This window comes from Ciconia boyciana, chromosome 1, assembly GCF_034638445.1.
Source record: "Ciconia boyciana chromosome 1, ASM3463844v1, whole genome shotgun sequence".
Classification (NCBI taxonomy): Eukaryota; Metazoa; Chordata; class Aves; order Ciconiiformes; family Ciconiidae; genus Ciconia; species Ciconia boyciana.
Genome location: NC_132934.1, coordinates 17,105,500 through 17,132,943, shown reverse-complemented (window position 1 = coordinate 17,132,943; position 27,444 = coordinate 17,105,500). Strand labels below are relative to the sequence as shown.

At 41.5% G+C, this 27,444-nt stretch overlaps 1 protein-coding gene across 2 annotated transcripts in view; it reads right to left on the bottom strand.

Annotated features, from left to right (window-relative positions):
* SLC2A13 (solute carrier family 2 member 13) overlaps window positions 1–27,444 on the bottom strand; it is a 211,696-nt gene that overhangs the window by 54,725 nt on the left and 129,527 nt on the right. For both annotated transcript variants that reach the window (XM_072859919.1, XM_072859915.1), the window contains exon 7: window positions 22,842–22,967. In XM_072859919.1, the coding sequence (XP_072716020.1) occupies window positions 22,842–22,967 (126 nt within the window). The remainder of the gene's footprint in view (window positions 1–22,841; window positions 22,968–27,444) is intronic.

Below are 27,444 nucleotides of genomic sequence, written 5' to 3'. Positions count from 1 at the left end.
CCGTTGAGTTCATTTATTTCATGACTTTGGGCTCCACCTGTCATAACAGTCCTTCAGGGCAGGAGAGATGGTCTGTGGTGTTGGATTGTTGCATGCTGAAGCCAGTTCTGGTTCCATCACTGCTGCACTTTGCTTGGTTTCATCAAAGTTCATTCTTCATTAATCTGGGTGATTCTCACTGAAATACTGTTGATATGGCATATAGCAACCATAAAAGTGATGACATACAGTATTATATAGCAATTGACATCATACCGTTCAGTTCATTGGCTATTCTCACCCAAAATCAAACCCCCTTGAGGTACACATGGGACTTCCCCATCCTTTGGCATTACCCACCAAGTGCACCCAGGTCCTTGAGCAAAAGCAATCCCACGAATGGGCTTTCCTTTGCCCGAGGCAGGAGTAACCCAGACTGTCTTCCCCAGCATATTTTTTATGTGCACTACAGGGACTTTATCCCCCTCTGCAGTACGTAAAAGTTTTGACTGGGCAGGGCCAGCTCGACTGGCAGATCCCCTAGAGCTGATTAACCAGGTGGCTTTTGCTAAATGTGTATCCCAATGTTTGAATGTGCCAGCACCCATTGCTCTCAGCGTAGTCTTTAACAGCCCATTATATCGTTCGATTTTCCCAGAGGCTGGTGCATGAGAGGGGATGTGATATACCCACTCAATGCCGTGCTCCTTGGCCCAGGTGTCTATGAGGTTGTTTCGGAAATGAGTCCCATTGTCTGACCCAATTCTTTCTGGGGTGCCATGTCCCCATAGGACTCGCTTTTCAAGGCCCAGGATAGTTCTGGGCGGTGGCATAGGGCACGGGATATGTCTCCAGCCATCCGGTGGTTGCTTCCACCATTGTAAGCACATGGCGCTTGCCTTGGCGGGTTTGTGGCAGTGTGATATAATCGATCTGCCAGGCCTCCCCATATTTATATTTCAGCCATCGCCCTCCATACCACAGAGGCTTTAACCGCTTGGCTTGTTTAATTGCAGCGCATGTTTCACATTCATGGATAACCTGTGCAATAGTGTCCGTGGTCAAGTCCACCCCTCGCTCACGAGCCCATCTATATGTTGCGTCTCTTCCTTGATGGCCCAAGGTGTCATGGGCCCACTGAGCTATAAATAATTCACCCTTATGTTGCCAGCCCAGATCCACCTGAGCCACTTCAGTCTTAGCAGCCTGATCCACCTGCTGGGTGTTTTGATGTTCTCCAGTGGCCCGACTCTTGGGTACGTGAGCATCTACGTGACGTACTTTTACAACCAGGCCCTCTACCCAGGCAGCAATATTTTGCCGCAGTGCAGCAGCCCAGATGGGTTTGCCTCTGCGCTGCCAGTTGCTCTGCTTCCATTGCTGCAACCACTCCCACAGAGCATTTGCCACCATCAGTATCACACATTTGCCACAATCAGTGTAAAGGTAGAGCACTGGCCACTTTTCTCATTCGGCAATGTCTAAAGCCAACTGGATGGCCTCCACCTCTGCAAACTGACTCGATTCACCGTCTCCTTCAGCAGTTTCTACAACTTGTCGTAGAGGACTCCATACAGCAGCTTTCCACCTCTGGTGTTTTCCTACAATACGACAGGACCCATCAGTGAACAGGCGTATTGCTTCTCATTTTCTGGCAGTTTATTGTACAGTGGGGCCTCCTCAGCATGCGTCACCTCCTCCTCTGGCGATATTCTGCGATATCTGCCTTCTGGCCAGTCCATGATCACTTCCAAGATTCCTGGGCAACTGGGGTTTCCTATTCGAGCCTTTGTGTGACCAGTGTGACCCACTTACTCCAGGTAGCATCAGTTGCATGATGTGTAGAGGGGACCCCCCCTTTGAACACCCAGCCCAGCACCGGCAGTTGGGGTGCCAAGAGGAGCTGTGCTTCAGTACCAACCACTTCCGAAGCAGCACAAACACCCTCATATGCTGCCAATATCTCTTTTTCAGTTGGAGTATAGCGGGCCTCAGATCCTCTGTATCCCTGACTCCAAAACCCTAGGGGTCGACCTCGAGTCTCCCCCGGTGCTTTCTGCCAGAGGCTCCAGGTAGGGCCATTCTCCCCGGCTGCGGTGTAGAGCACATTTTTTACATCTTGCCCTGACCGGACTGGCCCAAGGGCTACTGCATGAACTGTCTCCCAGGTAATTTGTTCAAAGGCTTGTCGTTGCTCAGGGCCCCATTTGAAACTGTTCTTCTTCCAGGTCACTTGATAAAGAGGGCTTATGATCAGACTGTAATTGGAATATGCATTCTCCAAAAACCCACAACACCTAAGAAAGCTTGTGTTTCCTTTTTGCTAGTTGGTGGAGACATGGCTGTTATTTTGTTAATCACATCATTGGGATCTGATGACGTCCATCTTGCCATTTTATTCCTAAAAACTGGGTCTCCTGTGCAGGTCCCTTGACCTTACTTTGTTTTATGCCAAAACTGGCTTTCAGAAGGGTTTGGACTATTTTCTTCTCTTTCTCAAAAACTTCTTCTGCTCTATTGCCCCACACGATAATGTCATCAATGTATTGCAGATGTTCCGGAGCTTCGCCCTGTTCCAGTGCTGTCTGGATCAGCCCATGGCAAATGGTGGGGCTGTGTTTCCACCCCTGGGGCAGGCGATTCCAGGTGTACTGGACACCCCTCCAAGTGAAAGCAAACTGTGGCCTGCACTCTGCTGCCAAAGGGATTAAGAACGCATTAGCGATATCAGTTGTGGCATACCACTTGGCTGCTTTTGACTCCAGTTTGCACCGAAGTTCCAGCACGTCCGGCACGGCAGCACTCGGCGGCGGCGTGACTTCGTTCAGGCCACGATAGCCTACTGTTGGTCTCCACTCTCCATCAGGCTTTCGCACTGGCCATATGGGACTGTTAAAGGGTGAGCGAGTCTTGCCGATCACTCCTTGGCTCTCCAGTCGACAAATCAGTTTATGGATGGGAATCAGGGAGTCTCGGTTGGTGCGATATTGCCTCCGGTGCACCGTTGTGGTAGCGATCGGCACCCGTTGTCCTTCAATCCTCAGCAACCCCACAACAGAAGGGTCCTCTGAGAGACGGGGCTAGGTGGACAGCTGTTTAATTTCCTCCGTCTCCAAGGCAGCCATACCAAAAGCCCACCGGTACCCCTTTGGGTCCTTGAAATACCCTCTCCTGAGGCGGTCTGTGCCAAGGATGCACGGAGCCTCTGGGCCAGTCCCAATGGGGTGCTTTTGCCACCCCTTCCCAGTTAGGCTCACTTCGGCCTCCAGGACAGTTAGCTGTTGGGATCCCCCTGTCACTCCAGAAATACAGATGGGTTCTGCCCCTGTGTAGCTCGATGGCATTGGGGTACACTGTGCACCGGTGTCTACTGGAGCCTTATGCTCCTGTGGGTCTGATGTGCCAGGCCATCCAATCCACACAGTCCAGTAAACCCGGTTGTCCCTTTCCTCCACCTGGCTGGAGGCAGGGCCCCTCTAGTCCTGGTCATAGCATTTGTTACCCGCTTCTTGTACATATGAGTCAGGAGTCCCTTCATTAAGGTCAGGAGTAAGATCAGCCCTTCTACTCTGTCTGGGGAACTGCCCACTGGAAACGGGAGCAGCAATTTTCCTGGAAGAACCCCCTCATGTGATTGTTTTTCCTTGCAACTCATGTACCCATGCCTCTAGGGTCGAGGTAGGTTTTCCATCCCACTTCCTCATGTCCTCTCCGTGGTCACGCAGGTAAAACCACAGGGTGCCCCATGGTGTGTACCCTCTATATCCTCTCTCTCGAGCAGAAGAACGCTGACTCCTAATAGCTGAGATGCTGGTCCATACAGGTGGGGAGTAGGATCTATCCTCTGTGAGTTGCCGGACCAGTTTCTCCACAGCCAAGATGAGGGAGGAAGAGACTTTCTTCATATTGCTGGAGTTGACCAGCCAATTCATGCAACTCTTCATCTTTCCAGGTCAGTATTGCCAATGAGTTGGCATACGATGCTGGTGCGCTCTGTACCGACTTCCGCTACATGGGTCGTGTGCACTTGACTTCATCTGGATCTTTGGATAACTGCTTGTTGTCCAGGTCACCATAAATCGCCTCCAGCATGGCTAATTCCCTCAGGTGCTGGATACCTCTCTCCACGGTGGTCCATTTGCCTGGGCGATATACAACATCTTCCTTGAAGGGATATCTTTCCTTCATAGCTGACAGGAGTGGCCTCCAGAGGCTGAGGGCTTCTGCCCCTTTTCCAATCGCTTTGTCAATGTCCCCTTCTCTAGAAAGGGATCCCAGCTGTTTGGCTTCCTTACCCTCTAATTCCAGGCTACTGGCCCTGGTATCCCAGCATCGGAGCAGCCAGGTGACAACGTGCTTGCGTGGACAACAGCTGAAATCTTTTTGCATAGCTTGCAGCTCACTCAGGGATAGGGATCGGGTGGTTACCGCCTTGTTTATGAGTTCTGCCTCTTCCTCCTCCTCTCCTTGTGATGGCCCTGCTTTTTCTTCCTCCGTTTCTAAACGAGCTAACTTTCACCTCCAAGATTTCTTCTTGTGTATAGGGACAACTGATACCAGCATGGGTTGGTTCTCTGGTTCAGCCACGGTGCCTGTTGCCGGGGTTGGAGTAGCCATGGTGCCTGTCATTTTGTTGTCAGATCCAGAGACCTTCTCTTCCCCCGAGGGCACTGAACAGTGTTGACCAGGGCTTGGTAGACATGAGCCAGGCCCCAGCACATTGCAGTGATTTGAGTCTCCCTAGAGTTGCCAGGGTGACAGCATACTTTTTCCAAATATTCTACCAATTTTTCAGGATTCTGCACTTGTTCAGGGGTGAAGTACCAAAACACTGGAGGTGCCCACTGTCCTAGGCATTTGCTCATGCTATCCCACACACCCTGCCACTCATAACTATCCAGCCTTGGGGCAGATCTCTGGATGATACTCTTAACTTGCTTATTAACCTTAGACAAAACTGAAACGATATTCCCAAGAAATACCAGCAGAAGTATCTTAACTACCCAAGGATGTTCAAGATTATGAAAAGTTATGGTAATGAAGGAAGAAACATCATAGAAGAAGGTAGTGAAGGTGCCATTTTGTATTTCCTCCATAAAAAACCTCTCAGAGGAAGAAGTTTAATTGCTAATTGTCTCCACGAGGCGGTACTCGAAGTACAGTAATGGCTTCAGTACAAAGCCCAAATACCGGATTAAGCTCAAGGACAGTGTTTTAATAAAAAATCTCCCAGGCAAAACATCACTAATCACTGCAGAGCACAGCAAACTGCAGAAACCAACACCAGTCTTTAACATGGACAGCAAAAAAATGAGCAAGGTGCAGATCAGATAAACTAATATCGAGAACACATGAATCAATATCGTGACCCACAACTGTTAACAGATATAAATTCCTTAATAAGCTCTGGTTAATCTGTTATTATCTCAAACCCTTCGTGCCCCACGTTGGGTGCCAAAAAGGACTGTCGTGGTTTAGCCCCAGTCGGTAACTAAGCACCACACAGCTGCTTGCTCACCCTCCCCGCCATGGGATGGAGGAGAGAATCAGAAGAGTGAAAGTAAGAAAACTCGTGGTTTGAGATAAGAACAGTTTAATAATTGAAATAAAATAAAATAAATAATAATACTAAATTGTAATGAAAAGGAAAACATCGAGAGAGAGAGAGAAGAGAGAGCAACAAAACCCAAGAAAAAAACCAAGTGATGCAACCGCTCACCACTCACCGACCGATGCCCAGCCCGTCCCCGAGCAGCGATCGCTGCCCCCGGGCCAACTCCCCCCAGTTTCTATACTGAGCATGATGCCATATGGTATGGAATAGCCCTTGGGCCAGTTTGGCTGTGCCCCCTCCCAGCCTCTTGTGCACCTGGCAGAGCATGGGAAGCTGGAAAGTCCTTGAGTAGTGTAAGCACTACTTAGCAACAACTAAAACATCAGTGTGTTATCAATATTATTCTCATGCTAAATCCAAAACACAGCACTATACCAGCTGCTAGGAAGAAAATTAACTCTATCCCTGCCGAAACCAGGCCAACAGCATCCTGGCTTGTATCAGAAATAGTGTGGCCAGCAGGACTAGAGAAGTGATCGTCCCCCTGTACTTGGCACTGGTGAGGCCGCACCTCAAATACTGTGTTCAGTTTTGGGCCCCTCACTGTAAGAAAGACATTGAGGTGCTGGAGCACGTCCAAAGAAGGGCAATGAAGCTGGTGAAGGGTCTGGAGCACAAGTCTGATGAGGAGCGGCTGAGGGAACTGGGGTTGTTTAGCCTGGAGAAAAGGAGGCTGAGGGGAGACCTTATCGCTCTCTGCAACTACCTGAAAGGAGGTTGTAGAGAGGTGGGTGTCAGTCTCTTTTCCCAAGTAACAAATGATAGGACAAGAGGAAACGGCCTCAAGTCGCACCAGGGGAGGTTTAGATTGGGTATTAGGAAAAATTTCTTCACCAAAAGGGTTGTCAAGCACTGGAACAGGCTGTCCAGGGAAGTGGTTGAGTCACCATCCCTGGAGGTATTTCAAAGACATGTGGATGTGGTGCTTAGGGACGTGGTTTACTGGTGGACTTGGCAGTGTTAGGTTAACGGTTGGACTTGATGATCTTAAAGGTCTTTTCCAACCTAAACGATTCTATGATTCTCAGTCATGTCAGAATGCACACCTGCATCAGACTTAGTACACTGTTCTGATTTACCTCTGTTCCTGGCCACCTGGTCACAGATGAACATCATTTTTTTAATATTATTATTCATTTAGCTAAAAATCTTTAGATTTGAATTCAAACACTTCCATTTTCCCAAACTCAGAAATTTCTGCTTTGCAACTGCATTTGAATTTGCCCAATAGAGTGCTGGAGCTGTTATTCAATCTGAATAGACTAAGCAATAGACTACCAAATGGTTGAAAATGGGAGCAATTTTTCCCGATGACAAATAGTTCTCCATTATTAATCACATCAAAGGGGTTCTTAACTGTTTGCCGTTCTGGATGTTTCAGTATTTTTGTAACCACTGATTAGTGGATTCTGAAGGCTGGACAACACAGTTCCTGCATCTCTTGCCAAAGGAAGAAGCTCAGCTGTCTGACAGTGCCCGTTAGGATGTCCATTAGCTGTGGGTCTCAGCAAGCAGCTTTTGTGTGATTAGATAACTCTAATGTCCTGACGAAAGATGTTCAGTTTTAGATTTGTTTCTGGACTGAAGGCTCTCCTTCACATTGCTGTATCCTATTCCTGTCCTCTCAGAGTTCAGCCTGCTACTCCATTAGACTTCTCTTATCCTGCATCAGTGCCTTCTGAGTCCTGCTGGCCATCTCCAGGCTGTTGGCTACAACTTTCCACTCTGCTGTCACACCACAAGTGTTTCAAGCTTCCTTTTTCATCACATCTACCAGGAATGGAGAGAAACAAATCTCTGCTACTACCAGAACACTGTCTGACAAGCTTCTCTCATCATCCCTCACACTCTCCTTACCTTGAGAAACGGACTCAAATCAGGAAAAGGCAGAATAACGTTTATACCTGGTGTTAAAGCACAACCAGCTGAGATTTCACAACAGCTGACAGCACCCACTAGATACACATGTACACCAGTCCCAGCTACAGCACACTTAAAAACTAGGAGCAGAAATAAGCAAATACCCGGTTTTTGTTACAGGACATACAATTACCTTAATCACATAACACATAGATTGACTTATTTTTCATCCCAAGCTTTTACCTACTCTTCCAAAGTATCAGATGGCAATAAAAACATCAGGAAACGTCTGATGTATCTGTCCTCTACAGAATGCCCTATCCTAGACCTAATTCTGATCCCAACTTGACACACTCTGTTGACCCCAGTACAAATTAAAATTAACTAGTAATAATTAAATTGTATGATTTCATAATCATGAGCAAATAATGAATAATTCAAATAGTATATTAATAACATGTAAACTTGTCAGAGGTCATAAAACAACTATAAAAAATAATTATTTGTTCACTTAAACAACTAGCAGTCATGTCTCCAGAATTTTAATGGGCAGAATTCAAATTAAAACCTGATCAAAATGCAAAATCTTAATTAGTTTTGAGTATAAGCATCTTAGCTTAATATCACTGTCCTTCATGCATTTCTACCTATGATTGTTTTAACTAATTTAATCATTAGACAATAGGTCAGAGTTTCAAAATATGGTATTTTGTGTTTCTTTTAAACATCAGACACTTTCAGCTATCAAATAGTTAACAGTACGAAGTCAGCAGTTCAGGCAAGAAAAACAATGAAGGAAAATGGTATATCTGTTTCATTTTTTTGTGAAAAGCTTCAAAATTTCCCTAATTTTCAACAAAAAATGAAATGATAAAAAAAGGAACAGAAAGATCATAAAATAAAAATTGTTTTGTTTTTGTTTAAAAAAGATTTTTTGCCTTTTTTGTGGAAAAGGATTGTTAAAAATATTTATATATATATTTAAAGACAATGAGCACCTTATAAAAGTACTTTAATTAAAAACCTCAAATATCTAAATATATTACTGCACAAACTGAGTGCACAGAGGTCCATTCTATATCCACTTATATCCAAGTCTAAGACTGTACTCAACAAACAGCCAGCAGAAGATGACTTGGTTAACACCCAGCTAAGGGGCTCACAGGTTGAAATCACAGCTGTAAAAATTAGATGCAGTATTCTCAAGTTAAGAAGCCATGACAAAAATGGGTTTATTATGTATACCCAGAAGACTACTTCAGGGTTTGAAACTGTAAAATTCAGGGACACTGGCAGCAGTGAGTGATAATTCTAAGATGGAGAATCAAATACCAGTGTATATGATAAATAAACAAGAGTACAATCTGGTAATTATTTCTGGATAGAGTCTTCATAAAACTGAGTAAATAGTTTAAAGATACTTTTTTTTTGTAAAGACAGATATTTTTTTTTTAAAATATATATTCTGAACAGTTTTTTCTCAGTTTAAAGTATGACTCACTTATTAGCGTGATATGTTGGTATTTAGTTGCAGAAAATATTTCTCCAAAATATCAGAGAAAGCTTCACTGGAACTAGACATCACACAAGGTTAAAGTTACAGCAAGGTAATGTTAAAGGAGAAGCAAAGCCCACATCTGTGACACAAGTGACACATCTGACACAAGAATATATTTTTGCAACTTTAAAGATCATTCTGTTTATTTGCAAGCTAACGAAGAGGATGAAAAAGCAGCAGTGAAAGAGTGCAATGCATCCAGTAAGGCTCAGAAGGCAACAGCAGGCAATGTAAGATTTTTACCCTTTTTGCTCCTCTGAAGGACATACTGCAACGGTTTACAGTCTCTTACACCTGTGTACTTTAAAGACCAAGACCTTCAGTAATTTTTCCTGCTTTTTCATTTGTGGAATACAAACCCTGATCTCAAACAAACCAACCAACAAAACAAAACAAAAACACAAAAGAAAAAAAATCATAATGTATCACAAGCACTAAACCATCTGGCAATCCTTACTGAAACATTCTTAGTATGCATATAAACCTTGGGTTTGTACCTTTTATTGACAGGCATATCCTGTTGATAAAGTTTGTGCCTCTACAAGAGGTTGTGCCTGCTGGTCCACTGACATTTCACCTCTCACCACAAAACTTTGTTCATGTCCTTGAACAACTTTACTAACTCTAAATCTTTAACCTCTTTTGTTCCTCTTTTAAGACAGATTTTACTGTTTCTCGCAGCTTCCAAACTACTAAGTAGATGAGAACTCCAACCACTTTATAAACACAGAGGTGGGCTCCAGTAGAGTGCCATCAGCAGGTCATGAAGCCTCCCAGATTCCAGTGCTGTATTTAAAAAAGTCTAAGCCGATCCTCACAAAGAGCAAGATCCAGCAAAAGGCAGCAAAATTGTTCAGTCCTAATTCTCATATTGAAAAATTTCAATCGGTTAAATGCTGTAGTTTTCACTAATTCCTTCTTTCAAGTATCATCGACTCTCGAAGAACTTCACCGAGGTGCAGATCAGCAAAGAGCATTTAGAAATTTGAGTAAATACGATGGAGGTGATACTGCCCAACATTTTGAAGCCTTTGTCATGATTAATAGATATTTTAGTACTACAGGAGTATCAAGAAATATAAGAAGAACACTGCATTCTACCAGACAGAGTGGAAAAAAATGCCATGATGTGGTAGAGGGCAAGACCCACTGCTGTAACACCTAAAGCATCACATATTCATGTGCAGGTCTGGATGGAGATGTGACGTGTAATGGGGCTGTGGCTCAATGACGTGACTTGCACACACAGCAGTCGGTGGGACAAGAGAATTATTGCTACCACCACCTTGGCAACTGCCGCAATCCTCCCTGCCCCTTCAATCTTGTTCACAGTAATCATGCACAAACTGAAAAGAAACATCTCGTGCTGCAGCACGGGCGCAAGCACACGGCAAGCCCTCCCAAGAAATGGCATCTGGGAATATTCAATTGCTCATGAAATAGATGCCATTTCACAAATTTTAAACAACATGAGCACAACACGAGCACAAAGCTATCTCCGCACGACAACCAGCAAAAAGGTAGTGCAGAGGCACTCTGGAAACAGTATGAGCTATTATTTCCCTCCTGGCAGCCGTCAGTGTTGAGAAAGACTCGTGGACTCCCTGTGACCCCAGAATGTGCTTTACAGTTTGTTTAGTGGCTTTTCTGTGGTTATGCAGAAATAGTTCACTTTTGGAACAACCAGCTTAAGCAGCGAGCACACATATGCACCCGTGCCTTCATCCAGTCATTCCCGGCTTCCCTTATTTCTCTGGAAGGAAGGAGTGCTTATTAATGATTTGGTCATTTTTTCTGATAGACAAACATTTGGGGATCTCAGTGATGAGCATTAACTGGAAGGCAGCTACCAGTCGCCCTGGGGGGCTCACAGAGCTATCCGGGGCCGCACGATGCTTTCAACTGAAAACCAGACAGATTTGGCCACTCTAGTACTCACAGGTGCCTGTAGGCAGGCAGGCATGCTTCATTCTGTTTGAGCTCTTTCAGGACAAAAATGCTCAGAAATATAGGACTCGTAAGTATTTTTTGTTAAAGACAGACTGGCATTTAGCACCCATGATGGACTAACATATTAAATATTTTGGTTGTGTGAAAACCCCTCTCTGTAGCTCAGTGCTCCCGGTCTTTCCCTAGAGCGGTTCTGCTGCTCCCAGCATTTTTGCTTGGAAGTTCTGGGTCATCCCTGCTCTGACATTTTTGAGAGCTTATGGACGGAGTGCCAGGCTCCAACCAATTTACTGACAGAATTGGGGTATTTGAATTGGAAACTTTCTAGCTTCTGTTTCCAGATCTAAAAGCATTTAGTCTTTCTGATTGTATCTCCTTGCAGCATGAATACTTAATAATTAAATTACTGAAACAAATTGGTCTGAAGATTATGATGTCAAATGCAGCATTTTAGAATTTCATGCAAATTTACTATCAAATAAACCTCTACCTAATGTTTAGTCCCGTTTGTTTTTTCACCTGATGTTACATTTAATTTACTTAATAATTACGATTTGTAAAGTTCTTTTGTTACAACAGAAGCATCAACCAGCTGCCTGTTCACTGCAGAAGTATCAATTCTGCCAGGAGACAGCTTTTTCCTATGGTATATAAAGACATATTGCTTCAATGAATACTGGTGGAAAGGGCTGAGTGTAGGGCTCAATAAAACAAGTACCAATATTTTAATATTAAAGTATTATTAACAGAACAGTGTGCGAGAATTGCTGGCATGACGTAACAAAGTCTATTCTATACAACACAGGCAAAGGCCAGCTGCAAATAAGGAACAATAAGGAATAGCATCATTTACTCCATCCGTCAAGGAACTACAGGACAGCTCAAGGTCACAATTTTAGACATCTGAAGTTGAGTAAGACACACTCTATCCAGACTTCTTATTCTTACTTGCACTTACAAGTAACCTTTACTGACGTTTCTGCTGGGCACCATGTGTCAGTAGTATTATCAAAGGAGTGTCGTTAGCGTCTCAAAAGCATCACTTGAGTTACAATTGCCAAAAGTAATTCTAAGCCCACGGTCAAAAAAGACTAAAGACAAAGAAATCAAGGTTGTTGTTGTAACTCAGGATGAAGGTAACTTAGCAGAAATATTGACTGGAAGTTCAGCCTCCAAATGAAATAGGTTCTATTTCAGTGTTACAATCTTGTTTTTCCGAATGCTTCCAAACACTCCAGAAAACAATAAAGAAACAGAAAAAAAAATATTGCTTTTAATTACCCCAAAGTTTTAGACATGCAAAGATATTGTAAAAAACCACACTCTTAGGTTGAAACATGGTATATCAAGTTAGTAGAGAACAGAAAGATTTTATAGTTCAATTTAGAAAAACAAAGCAAATCCCACCCAAACCCCAAACTCAAAACACAGATGGGACACGCTGACACAATTATAACACGTTACCAGATGTGGCACTGAATGGCGAGCATTACCAATTCAATTCATCATCCAAATAACCTATTTGCCAAGTTCCAGTCCTGAAGCCCCGAAAGGCTGCCTGCCCCGAAAGAGCGCCCGTGGACAGCCCGGGTCAGGCTCTGCTGCTGCAGGCACGCTGCTGAGATTTTAAAGCTAGTTCATTTACTGCTTATACCATGCAGCAGTCCCTGCACCTTACAGAGTCTGCCAAACCGGCACTGTGCAGAAAGGATTTTCCATAGAGCTGTTAAAACCTTGAAATCACCATCAACCACATATTTCATTGGGAAGTGAAGAGAGAACAAAATACTTATCCTTCTGAAATTTCCACTGAAATCAGAGGGGGAAGAAAAGGAGGGGGTGTAAAAATAATTTTCTGAATTTGCTTTTTTTGTTGAACCTGAGACAACAAACTGTAAGGACAAGGAGTTTAAAATACAGATCAATATTACATGTATTAGCATACCTTTTTTAGCACTTCCCTGCTCTATTTAATTCCTAGTTATTGACATACATATAAAGTTTATATTTTAATAGTTCTAACAATAACCTTTTGGACAACTTAACCTTCCATCTGAAGTACTGAACTGTTATATTCCATTTCTGTAACAGCAGTTTAGACACAAATACTACATTTTAACTATTGCCAGCAGCGGCCTTTCTGCTGTTACATCTGAAATCTACCCAGACTAAAAAATTCAGATCTTGTGTTCATCGTTTTAAACAGATGATGGAAGAGTATTTTTAAAAAAGAACTTTTCCCTGATTCCAGTAGGTGGCAATAGCTCTGCCCTAAAAAGCTCAGAGAAACTGGTGCTTCAGAGGGGGAATGAGGCACCGCATCCCTGCCCACACACGCTGTACTGGGGAGGCTCTGAATTAAATCAACCAACAGAGCTATCCAAAGAATGATTCTTCCACTGTCAGCCCTAAAATTCACTGGAAATCATTAATTTCGTAACTGAAAATGGAGCGCCAAGGAGACTTAAATAATACTCTAAGACCACTTATAACAAGACAATTATTTCACGCCCGATTTGTGAGAGCAAGCACTTAACATAGAGTGTCACTCTGCTTTGATTTGTACATGCAGGTGCAATACCCATGCCAAATCTAAGGAATTTATAAAATACAGAAATGTAAGCTGTTACACTATCTCTGTTGTATCTCTGTTGTTACACTATCTCTAAACGTTTATGACATTTATAAACATCGGGTACCGAAGTCTTCCTTGTTACATGAAACTCAAAAGTTTGGGATCTGGTAGTAGAAGAACTCAGCAGAAATCAAAGTAATTATCTATTTTCCATGGCCTCTGACAACTAAAAAGAACTTTACATAAATAAGTGCTTTTTAACAATAGTTATTTTGCCAAGAAAATATGCTAAATGGGAATACACATCATCTGAATCACAGGTCTGAAGAACTAAATAATCATGCAGAGCCTCAAACTCATCTCTCATTATCATCTATGCAAAGCCAATGTGACAGCTGTGGAAAGCTACAGGAAAAAAGAAAGTCTATACGTCCTACAAGCAAGAAGAAATGCCCAAAGTGCTGCTGTTCAGAAGCACGACCTGCCATCTAACAGACTGCCCACGTCCTGGCCTGCACTAACCGACGAGCTGAGTTAAAATAAGGTCACGACTTTAAATAACATGAATCAATAATTCCAGCTCGTCTTGTGCCAGTGAGGGATTGATGTTACTGCTTCCTTTCTCAAGGAAATGAACCACACATGCAGACAGCACATACAATAATTTATATGAATTAAACTCAACAAGCATATTGAATTATTCAACAGTCCTAATGCAGAAATGTGTTATTTTCCCTCAAAAAGAAAAAAAAATACTCTGAAAACTTCATCCTTTTAAGAAGGGAAGAGATCACAATTTTACTATATCAGATGATGTGATTATTGAAGAGTTACTTATTATGGAATAAAGGTGTGTAAGATTTGGATTAGGGATGCTTTTAAAGGTACAAGATGCTGTATGGAGGAGTGGGCTTGACCCTGCTGAATGTTCTTTATCAATAAAAATCCCCAACCACATGCATCTTTCACAAATATTTTCTGCCTGCAAAACAGAGAAAATTTCAATTTAGTAAATTCTTTGCAGAGTGTAAAAACCTGAAGGAATCTGCTGAGACAATTTTCACGGAGGTTTATTATTTAAATCTGCACTTCAGAGTCAACAACTGAACACATGTGAACAACAACTATCGGAAATATTCCTCTCTCCGAAAAAAAAATCCACACGCTCCCGAATATGAGTCAGTTCCTTTTGCTTTGGCTCCAAGGCAGACGGGGAAATCCCCAGCGCTCTGCCAGCAGCAGCTCCCTGCACACTCAGGCCCTCTGGTGAAGCACCCTCCTCGGCCCCCTGCTCGGACTCCCTCGGGCGAGCAGAGCGCCGGGGCCATGCTCTGCCCCTGCTGCGACACCGCCCCGGGAGAACCCCCCGGCAAGGCACGGACGTCTTCAATCTGTCCCCCAAAAGATGAGCAGCTGAAGAAGCTAATTAGCAGCAGGCTCCTATGGGCAATAAAAGACTCTCTGCTCCAGTGTCCATTTCATAAAAGAGGGGGAGGAAAGCTGCAGGAATTACCCACGTAGTCTAAGCACGCTGACAAGAGACTGCCAGTTCTCTCGTATATGTTGGCATTTTTTTTCCTTCACTTTCCTATCTATCTCCTTTGTCAACTAACAGCAAACATGCTTTTGAAATGGGAAACAAGATTTATTCTAGTCCCATCTCAGCTGACGGGAGAATGACTGAAATGAGCACAAAGCTTGCTCCTTCAACAGGATGTAAATTCAAATTTTAAACACCACAGCATCTTCTTCCTTGGACCGCTTTTAAGTGGTGAAGAGCACAAACTCAGTTTCCATTTAAGTAACTGCAACACAATTTTTCCTGACACAAACCAGCATTCCTATTCTATTCTATTCTATTCTATTCTATTCTATTCTATTCTATTCTATTCTATTCTATTCCATTCCATTCCATTCCATTCCATTCCATTCCATTCCATTCCATTCTGGATGTTTTAGCTCAAGGGCCACTTTTGCTTTTCTATTCCAGTTACCTCAATGCTACACCATCTGAAGTAGTCGTTACAACAACTAACCCAAATAGCTGTCAGCATCTGTCTCTTCATCATTCTCTACCAGAACGCCTTTTAAATAGTAACTTAGACTAAGATCTTGAAGCAGTGTTCAGCAGCGAAGTGCAATACAAACGAACTGGCAGAAAACAACCCAAACGATGTTTCAAACTAACCAGACCTGCTTTAAAATCCTATTTTGTGCTGGGTGTCTCCAAGTAAATTTTGTCTTCAGCATATAAACTAAATGTTTCCAGAGTCAGAATACATTCACTTCATAACAGGACTGACTAGGCGTATACTTTGTCCTTCCTTTCAAGTATCCAGAATTCGCCATTGGTTGAGTAGATACAAAGAGTTAGAGCTATTAACAGTAATTCCTAAGTAATTACCCTAAAGGAATGTAAACAGTTTCAGTTTAGATTATCATGTTGGTCTGCTCATCATTTTAGACCTAAAATGCACATACAATGTACAAAGGACCTTAATTGGTCAGGCATTAGATTCATTCAAAAATAAAATAATACAAAATGGGTTTTCTTCCCCTTGAAAATGAATATGAAGATACTATCTTCTGTTAATGTTGCAACAAAATTCCATCCTCAATTTAAATTATTTAAGTACATATATAGATTTTACCATATTTTTAAATGCTTAAAGAGATCTTACCATGGTTATCAGGCCCACCATGAAATAATTTCCTTTTAAAAGAACTTAAAAACCTGATGCCTCAAAGATTTGAGCAGGAAGAGCGGCTGAAAGAATCAGAACATTAAAATTGCATCTATTTTCCTACCTACTCCTGCATCACCAAAAGCACAGGCTTCATCTATAGGGACACAATATTCTGCATCACTTTACCCTTCTATTCTTCCTATTTGCTCTTACCAGTTAGCAGAGATGGCATTAAAATACGCATATACAAGATTTCTTGAGTTCCTCCTCTACCTCCCCAGCTCTCCAGAATCACACCGGTATGTGCAACCATTAGACTGTGATTACACTGTCTAATATTCTCCTTCCAGAAAAGACCTTGTGTCTTAGATTTTAGGCTGACAAAGACTGTAATCAGTTTCAGATTTTTTTTCATTTCTGTTTTTGCACACCTCACTAACATGTATTAAATATCATTACACTGAAGTACGTACTCCTAATCAAATAGGACAAATAGCATGGTGTACTGCCACCCAGCTACTCCAGGTTTCCATACTTACTGGCAATGGTGAAGATAATCAGAATTTAATTCTATTTGAAACTGCATATATTATGGTTTTCTTTCCTAAATGATTCCAGGGGGACGAGGGAGGATTCTATGTTCTGGTTCTTACTGTAGTGATGAATATTTCAATTTAGTACACATTTAGCATATTGTCCAGAAAGAAATTTCACTAAGACTACTGGTTATAATTGCAGCTCTTCTGAGTGCTGCCGATATAGATGCAGATGTAAATATTCTGTAGATCCTGCTACTTTCCTGAACAATGCAGACTCCCTCTACTACCTTTCTACTGCACAAATGTGAGAACTATAATCCTATGTATAATCTTCATCTATCGATCTGAAGACCTAGTAAGAGAAATACTAGTTTCTCCTCTAATTGCTGCTGAATTTAGCAGCACTTTTCAATGCAGGCCCTTGTAGAAAGATTCCAAATCAACATTTCAGCAATAAAATCTTCTACCAATAGTTCCTGCATGACAAAACAAGCAATGTCTACCTGGGGACAGAAGAGTACTTCATTCCTGGAAGGCTGCTCTGGTGCTAGACTTTCCGTGGTAACAGGAAAGGTCTGTATACCCATTGCCCATGACGTACTGAAAATAGATTCTCAGTCTTTAAATGTGTGAATACACACATACATTTTTTTAGCATTAGTAAAGCAGTCACAGCAACTTTTACAAATGTACTTGTTGCATTGCAAAAGCATCTTTATAAGACAGTGCCTAGCAAAATAAGTGTAATGAACTCATTTATGTCTGTCTGTGTTTACAAGCAGCAAAAGGAACCTGACATTTCTAGAAAAATCTAATGTTGCTACAAAGAAGAAGTATTCTAAGACAACAAGCAGCACTATTCTAGACAACAGGCAGCACTGTATGAATGTAAAGCTCCCCAGAATACTCCTGAGGCTGTGACAGACACTGGCATGCCCCTCGTTGGACATAAACCAGGCTGTTGTCTGAGAATCCAGCTAATGAACTCCTATGTTTTTTTTTTTTTAACCACTGGAATCTAGTCAGCGTCCAGGCTTGAATGCCGATGTCATTAGGCACATTCCTGCAGTGGAAACTCTCCTGAAGCTGGGAACCAGGGTTTGACTGCCTGCCTGACCTGCTTCCTCACATTGCCCGGGTAATTTAAAGTCAATTTTCCCCAGAACAGGTTTCTGAGATATAGTTAAACTCCTCAGCAAACTGACAGATGTGAGCAACAGGCACACAGTGACACGTAACAGCATTATTGAGCATCTGTAAACATGCCGTTAATTTTACACGGAAGGAAGGAGCTCTGGAGAGCACTGGCCAGAGGAAAATGAAAAACTTCCCAAACGCAGAGCTCTTCTTGCACTCGCCTTTGCAATGAATGCCCTTAGAGAGGGGAATGCTTCTTTATAATGACGAAAGCAGGATTCTCCATGAAGCATTAAACTCCCGTGGCAGGGAGATGTGCCTCTAACGAAGTTAATAAAAATGGCTGAAGAAAGCAAATCACTCAGCTCCTCTCCCTTTATAGATTTCTGTTCCCAATCGTCCTCCTTCGGGGACTGTGGAGACGTGCCAGCTAATTTTGTGGACAGGATGGCTTCTAGGCTTGTCTCTGATCTGCAGATGATGTTATTATTTCTTCATAATTCTTCATAATTGTTTACTGTATAAAGTCAACATCTTTCTCTCCAGAGGGAGATTGCTCAGAGTCGCTCATAAGAGCCTTTTAGCTCACAGTTGCGGGCCTGCTGTGGTCTTGACAACATACTCATGTCAAGGTTAATGTCATGTCAAGGCACTATTAGTAGCTCCTTTCCTTGCACAGTATTTCTTGAACTGTAAGAATATTAATGCAATTTAAAGTTACTTCTAAAGCATTCTTGGCTGGCCTTTAGGGTTATTGCAATTACACGGAGAGAAGTTTCAAGGTTTCCAAGAGTACTCTGGGAGTAATTGCAATTGTGGGGAAAAACTAGATTTCAGTTTGTGCTCTGAAAGCAATCTCCTCCACATGCAGTCCTGGCTGAGAGATGGATTCTGCCCGTGACCTCTGTCATGCCACCTGAGCTTCATATTGGAACTTTCCCATTGCATCCCCATCTGTCAAAGTGAGATAATGCTTTTTATCAACTTTGTGGGGATTTTATAGTTCGATGTTCACAAAGAGAATAGAACTGCAAGCCTTTCTGTGCTACTGCTAAATGCAAAACTTCCCTAAATCCTGGAGAACAGAGTCCCAACACAGAACCCTCAGACCACACTAAGAGAGAAGACACAGTTCTTCTTTTATTACGAAGTGAATAATTTAAGAATATTCTTGCTCACTGTCTTACTGTCTTGAAACCATCCTTTATATGTCCCTGGGCAGAGCTGGAGGCAGCAAGGTTTGCATGTCAACAGTTGTTTTGTTAGCTGGTTCAGTAATACCAAGGGCAGCAAAGCACCTGGCTGTGCTGGTGCCCTGGGCAAGACGCTCCTCTCTGCGATTCCAATACCTGAGTCGGGCTTATGTAACTGATTAAATAATAATTAAAAAAAAATCTCTATTCTTTGTCTTACATTTATGATCTTACAAGTGTACCCGTTGTGCACTACCCATGCTGCTTCAAGGTCTGACTTGGACTTGGTCAGATTTATTCTTATGCGGTCTCCCTCCCCCAGGGCCACTGCTGGCCACAGTGTTCCCTATATTCAAAAGAACCAAAATGCTATATTCTTCTTGAAAAACATTTGGACACTCTAATTGTCTCCCTAGGTTTCTATGACAACCACAGCAACATAAACCGCCTTGCTGGCAGCCACAGGAGACTGAAATCTCTGCTCTCTTCACTCCCCTCCCCAGAACTTCTCAATTTAGAACGTACTGCAACTGAATAAATATGATTAACAATAAACATAGAGGTGGTGTCTAGTACACCAGGCTGGCACTGGGAAAACTTCTTGCAAATAAAAATACAGTACAGTATTTTATGATAACAGTCAAAACATTGCCTGTTACCTCAGTGTTATCGAAGTACCTTGGGATCAACTGTGAAGAACAGTGCAAAGCTATAAATATATAAACAGGAGGGTTTTCTATGTCAGCTTGCGTGGCTGCAGAGAGCTTTAAAAAAATATGACAAGGCTGTCTCTGTTGGTGCCTCTAAGCAACTCTCACCTTGCTGGTAGGTTACACATCAGGAATAGATAAGCCCCTGAGCAAACGTCAGGACGGTTGGGGTTAAGACAGCTGCAGAGCTATGTGGCTGCACGCACATCGTGTGGTGTGACTGCAGGCACCTCTCCATGGCTGCAGCTCCAGCTTTCCAGCAGGAAAACCATAAACAAAACGTGATGGCAGCAGCGGTGAAAGGCTCTGCACGGCACCGTCAATCCAAGCCCAGCAGAAGCCGTTTCTCTGAACCTCCGGCATCAGGCAAGGCAGTCAGAGCTGCTGCTTTTGCAAAGGCAAAACTGAGGTCCAACGAATCCCAAACAAATAGCTCAGGTCTTCCTTCTCTCCTGAGCAAAACTGATGGCAAAATAAATTGGCCATATGAGGTCAGTGTAACTCCGGAGGTTTTAAGCCATTTAAAGCCATTCAGCCAATACTGGATGGCACGAAGCCATCAGGTTACACAGGAGTTATAAAGAGGCTGCATGTGGTAATTACGGTTATCAGCTGTACGTAGATCACAAAATCATCTTTCAAATTATTAAACTAGTCTCTAATCGTAAAAATGCCATGTATTTTTAAAATAACTGCCACTGTACGTCTAGTTTGTGACAAAGTAACTTTGTGAAAGGAAGGGATGCAATTTCTAGCACCAGCAACAGCCGTGATTTCTTTGCCAGTGCTGTTAGTTGGTCGCTGTTAGCTGTTAGGCACTTGTTCTCCCTATGCTGCCAGAAAGATCCAGACAACTCCTGCTGCTCTGAGACACAACTGGAGATGTAACCACATCCTTTTCACTGCAGCTATCTTCTGCCTTGGCAGGGAAATCCTACGGCTTTGTGGGACTGATTTTGCTGTAAAGCAGGATTTGAGGAAGCAGAGCCATGGGGGTACCTGAATGTGAACCCTTGGAAGCCAAAATCTATCGGGATTCTCTCTAGGCCAGTATGCAGAAATACACGTATCTGTGAGGAAGAGGAGGAGGAGGAGGAGGAGGAGGAGGAGGTGCCACAGGGCTTGGAAGGCACAGAAGGTGCCACCTGACATTTCACAGCTTGAAGGACCGGCTTTTAGAAAACTGCCTGATTACACAGACCAGGTGGACACAAGATGAGAAATTAAGGAAATAAACACTAGAAATGGGGATCAAGCACAATATGTGGAAAAAGAAAAGTGGAATTTCATTGGTTTTCTTTCTTAAGGCAGAACTTTCACTCTAATGACTACCAATATAACATTGAAATTGTTCAACAGGGTCCTTATACTATGGAATTATTGTACAATATGGAAATACTGTATTTTGCAATATGGAAAGGAAATACTTCTCCTTTCCTATCTAATTTGCTCCAATAGGCTGTGCAGCAAGGAGGGTTATGTGAGAGTCAATATAAAAGGATTACTGATGCCCACATTTACTACATATTATACAATAAGACTGCCTAATAAATAAAGTTTGATTTTATCTATCAACTATTCATAACAAGTTTATGTTTCCATTTATGCCTTCCTGCGTGTTAGCATGATTTTGCTAACTACATGCTACAGACGTGCTACTTAAAACTACAGCATATATGAAATGAATGTTGACTTGGAATACAAAGACAGATCTGTTAATTTACAAATATGAGAGTCCAAGTGCTGGAGAGCATATCAGGATATTAGGTAATATGCAAAGTATGTTGAATAATGCGCCATTGAAGACAGTCACAGAAAAAGTAAGAGGGATGAGATTTTGTAGTTTTCACAGTTATATTAATAAACAGGAATAGCCCCAAAATGATCCCAGTGCTTTTAAATCAGGATTACAAAGGATATAAGCTACCCTCTTTTGGTAGCTTTTGGAAAGAACTACTAGGCATAACATTCTAATAGTACTGAAATCAAAAGGAGGGCAATTTTAGAGTAATTTTAAATTAATGATTTTACAATTAGTAGATATTTTCATACCTTCCAACCTCTGTCCAATATGACTCACTGCCACTAAGGCACTTGGTTTTAACTTCTGAGAAATACACATGAAAGTTAAAAAAAAAAAAAAAAGCCCAAACCACCACACGAACCTTTGCATATTTCCCAAGTATGTTTATGGCACGTGGGTGGTATAGATGAATTATGGCGAGGAGGTTTTATCAGCACTAATTGCACATTTTATCACCAGTAATTATATAATTTGCTTGTGGCACTGAACCATTCTAAACTCTGATCCAAGCCCTAATCATTATTAAAGTATTGATAAAGCCTTTACAGGACATTGTTCTAACTCATAAAGCCATTTCTTAAGAATAGTCAATACTTCAGAAAACTTGAAGATTGCTGGGACTTCACAGGCAATCTTTGTGCTGCTTAAGGAAGAGAGGTGTGATGTATTTTGCAGTTGCATTGGGTTTTTTCTTTGAATGCACACATTTTTACACGCCAAGTGAAAGGTATGGCATGACGCTGCTTTTAAGCACAGGAACACAGAAATCTGTGGCCACGAACCATGCTTTTGACAATTTGAACTTTTCAGATTTTTATCGTTTTAGATTATGCAGCTGAGCAACTCAGTTTCTTTAGTAGGCCAATATTAAGTGTAGTTTAATTAAAGCATTTAAAAAGAAAATTAATTTCAAGGGCTTTAAGTGTATACCTAGGGAATATGCCCGTCAAATGAATGAAGACATCAGGGAAAAGTAATTTTCCTAATTGCTAGTGTACTTTTGCCATACTTTCTAAGTGGCAGACTACACCGAACGGGCTGCACACGTCAGGGTCAAGGCTTTTATTTAGAACAGTTGTTAGAATGTAATCACCCATTTTTGACAACACCAAGTTATTTTTTTCTTCCAGAACATCCTAAGAGTAACATTTTATGTAAAAACAAAAGTGTTCTCAATAGCATAAAATACACCATCAGTAGAGCACAAGACCAGAAATTCTTGAAAAGTGACATACCTGCCCCACGCTGCTTTCATTGTAGAATCTTTATCAACAGGAATGCATGAGGACTCAACAACACTTGATTTATTCAATTTGTAGCAGAGACCACAGTCTGGATCTAACATACATCCATTACAATAACTGAAAGAGAAAGAAATAAATACCAAAGTAACACTTTATTCATTTGTACATGTCAAAACCAACAGCATCTCCTCATCAGTCTTCGGATGCACATAGTCAAGTTGTCACTGTTGGAGACAAGATAATAGAAACTGCCCCAAAACTAATACAGATTGCTTCTGCCTTCCTCTGTACCACACTTTGGTGGCCCAGTTGCAAATCTCCCAGTGACACCGGATCAAGCTGTAGGAGAATTCACTCATGGAATGAATTTTAATTAAAAAAAGACACATTGGGGTTGAAATGAAAGAATCATACCTCACACCTAATAACCAAACTAGGATTTGGGCATGTACAGATGTGGCAGTCAGTCTGAGATCACGACACCACGTGTCTGTTCCCACACCATGTGGGAACTAGGCGCCTGAGTTCCCACTATATTTGATGGATGGAGTCAATATGTCAATGGAGCCAATTCACACACAGGCATCTAGTGCCCAGAAATATCCCACCTGCCCTTCACCTGCCACTGCAGCGCTCTTGCAGATCATTCCCATGCCTCACACTTGCTAGATACAGATACCTCTGATTTCCTTGGTAGTCTCAAAGAGCAAGAGATGCTTACATTTAGGCAAAGTTTCCTCAATGCAACCTTGCAAGCTCTTCAAGTGACTAGACAGTAAAACTGTTCTCTGGACTCCATTGGTTGCGCTGCCCACATCCCCACTGACTACTGGGAGCCTAGATGCCAAGCGCCCTACAGATACCTCGCTTAGGTGTCAGTCTAAAACCTGCCTCTGAGAACAAACTGAGTGGATTTGGACATGTGAGCTATGAAGGCATTCCAAAACCCTTCATGCAGTGCCAGATATCTGAAAGCTTCTGGCACAAGCTTCTCCAGATCTTGCAAATGCTCAAGACCATTGCTGCTGTGGTTAAACTATCCAGGTGTTTATCTTCCCCAGAAGCCATCTCAGATTCAGAGATATATCCTCATCAGTAAAGCCTTAGAAGATATCAAAGGCATAAGTTTAGGAGTTAAAAATAGGAGAATGAAAAACTGTAAAACATGGAGTAAGTCTGGAAATTTGAAATTAAAATTAGACTTTGAAATCTAACATCTGGAAATATATAATTAAGGTGACCAAAATAGCTTCAACATATATCCCTGTAACAACAAAACCAAGGAAATAATCCTTTTTGAGTGTGTATCTTTATCATAACAATGACTTAGTGAATGAAGAAATAATCTGCTTAAACTACCATACCATTATAAAGAAAAGTAAAAGTAACTGTGTAACAAAGTCCCAAGAAATTAAATCAGTAAAGCAGATTATATGGATTTAAAAAGTCTGAAAGTACATGTTTAAAATCTAGTCATGCAAACTTTTCTTACTATGTTTCTAAAAGAGTTATAGTAAGGTCAATTCATATGGTAGCTGTCAAAAAAGAGGGTTGGGAAAGTGTTAAAAACAATGTATTAATTTGAATTTTTCCTACTTCCCCCAAGCTTCAGAAATTTGTGCTCTTTGTTATTGTGTGCTTTCTAAATTATCAAATTACAAGAATTTTCATGTTGTCTACTTTTTAGAAAATAAATCTATTTTAAGTACACCTTCCTCTTGCTTAACTGATAGGTCAAATTCAGGTTTGAACAGCTTTTTTTTTTATATTAGGAAAGCTGCATTAAATCAGCTCTTTAAATAGAGTTATAAACTGCAGAAAACATTTTTACAATGGAGATGAAACAAAACTTTCAGATAGAAGTCAATTGTCTAACTGTAGTAAATGTTTATTCTCTTGCAAGGATAAACAAGAAAATTATAACTCTGCAATTACCAATTATGAAAGGAAAGGACAATTCCAATATTACATTAGCGAGACTTAGTTACATTTTGTTAATCAATATTAGGACAGCAATGGGCAGCAACCAAAGCAGTTAACAGGAACAGAAGACCACAGATGAATAAAACGATTTTTATAAATCACAAGTGTGTTTAAGTATGTAATAATAATATTAAAAATAACTAAAAAAATTATAGCATCTTCTAGTGAAAAGAATCCTATGATATCAAACAGGATGCTGATACATCATTTTCAAATTGTAGAACATCTTCCACTCAAATTATGTTGTATATCGAAGTACCTTTCAACATGAATTTCTAAAAAGACCCAGGGTGCTAGCACATCCAGCATGGCAGCCTGGCACAGAAAGCAGATATTTCCAAATACTACATGCTATCAAGTGCAGCAGTGGATTTTTAAGTCAACTATATGCAAATTATATTCAATGTGAACACCATGTGCAAAATTTAACACATTAAAGCGGTCCTTCTCTTTGGAAAATTTCAGGATTCAAGGTTTCTCTAGATTTATTCTTTTTAGGTTTTACTTCAAGCAGAAATATAGTCAAACACCCAACACCAGCCAGAACATCAGCAGGACACAGGAATGCAGAGGAATGACAATTAGACAAGGCGATGAGTGTCATCTTTATAGTGTTGCCAGCAGAGGACAGGACGGGGACTGGATGCCTCATCGTTTCCCTCAGTGTCCTCACAAAAATCAATGCATAAGTTGAATGACAAAACTGAACTGTGCATTGTCTGTTCTGTCCTACGGGGCTCGCTCTGCGGATAACCCCACATAACCTCAGATGGTGTTGGCTATCAGTAACCAGTCAATTGGGAAGCAGAAGGTATCTTATTTATTCCTCCCCCCCACCCAGCAGTCCAGAAAAAACTCGAGAAATTTGATTATTGATTCCAGTGTCGGTCTACACAGCTGTTAGTTCAGCTGTTCCTCGTGCTTTATTGGGTATGCACAACTGTGTCTTCCAGCTGGCATTCAACATAATAAAGGCTGCTGGATTTCATATCATGCCAAATGTCAGAGGTTATAGTTACTCATAACAGTTTAAATAATTTAAAATTATTATTTTCCACAGCTTTTCTGAAGCTTGTCTTTCAGATTGAAAAGTTAAACGACAAATATTTATAAACCCTTTACCTTTGGGTTAGGATTTGCTGTCATTAGCTATATAGCGAGTTCAGACAATCAGGCTTTGACTTTAGGTTTTAGAGACAAGACCAATTTCTGTCAGAGGAAACCCAGAAATTCAATATACAAGACTTAAAGCCCTTTCAAATCTATCACCCAGCAGACTTAGGGTAGGCGGTTGCTGTTCAGATCATCCAGCATTCTTCTGTGCCCTGTTTTATCACGGACATAAAATTTTTATGTTGACTTTGATGAGGTAGATAGTCATTGCTTTTTCCAAGATTAAGATCGATGTTTTTTCCTCCAAAATTCCAACATATACACAACATTACAACTGTTTCATAACACAGTAAAGAAATCTGTATCAGTTAATAAAGACTAATGATCACTGAATATGCAGCATGAAATAAGCAAGGAAGTTTATTTTTTTTCAAGAAGCAATTTAAAAACAACCAAAGAAATCATGTGCTGAGGCTGTTTACTCTAAATTTCTCTCTCAAAAAATGGAAATAAAATATATAGCAGTTTCAGGCTTATGCTCTTCTTTACTCTAGCCCCATTACTATTTGCTAAACAAAAATATTTAAATAATTTGAAATTGAGCACATATTCACACGCTCATAGTGATTGTAAATAAATTAGGACACCAAATATACCAGGAAAAGAAATGCACAATATAATACTTACTGACATGTAACTATCTACTACAGATCTCCTTCCTGTCCTCAAACGTACCTTCTTATCAGCCCTACCCAGACATACCCAAATATATGTCAGAATATGGATCTATAAAAATACTGATACTTCTTCATATCTACACCACAGATCAGTTATGGCCTTGAAAGCTCTATATCAGAATACTTCAGGATGTCTATGTTAAGAAGGAAATTTGCATCCGATTATAAATGGGAGATACGTTTCCTGTACTTTATCATGAAATATTTATATCCATGCTAACGTTATGAGCTAGTGTCTTGGAAACAGGTTCCTCTGTAAAGAGGCAGCTGAAAATTCCCAGGCAGGATGGTTCTCAATCAGAGACCGAAAACTCATCAAGATTGAAATACCTGAGAGAGATGATTTGATTTTGATGAAACCAGGCAGCATTACAGCAGAAAGGTTTTACAAGGTGTCTAGTTCCCTCCCTGCTTACCAGCTGGGCTCCTAGGCAACCCAACGAGAAGGCAAGCGTCTAGACTTCAGATGCTTCAGCCTATGTAGCAGAATAACAACAACCAGGAATGTGAGGCTCCAGAAGCCCAAAGATGCCCAGCTTCTTTGCAGCTCAGTGGCATGAAGTCTACAAAACAAAAGTCTCAGTAGCCTGGCCCCTCAGTTTATTAGGAGCTGCCATGGCATGGGATTTCGGGGGTCCTGCCTCATTGCCAGACCACGTTTACTGACAAGCCGATGGACCGTTAGGAGAGTAGATATCCCCAAACCTGCAATTCCCAACTCCGATTCTGCCAACTCAGTCAAGGCTTCCATGCTCTTATGT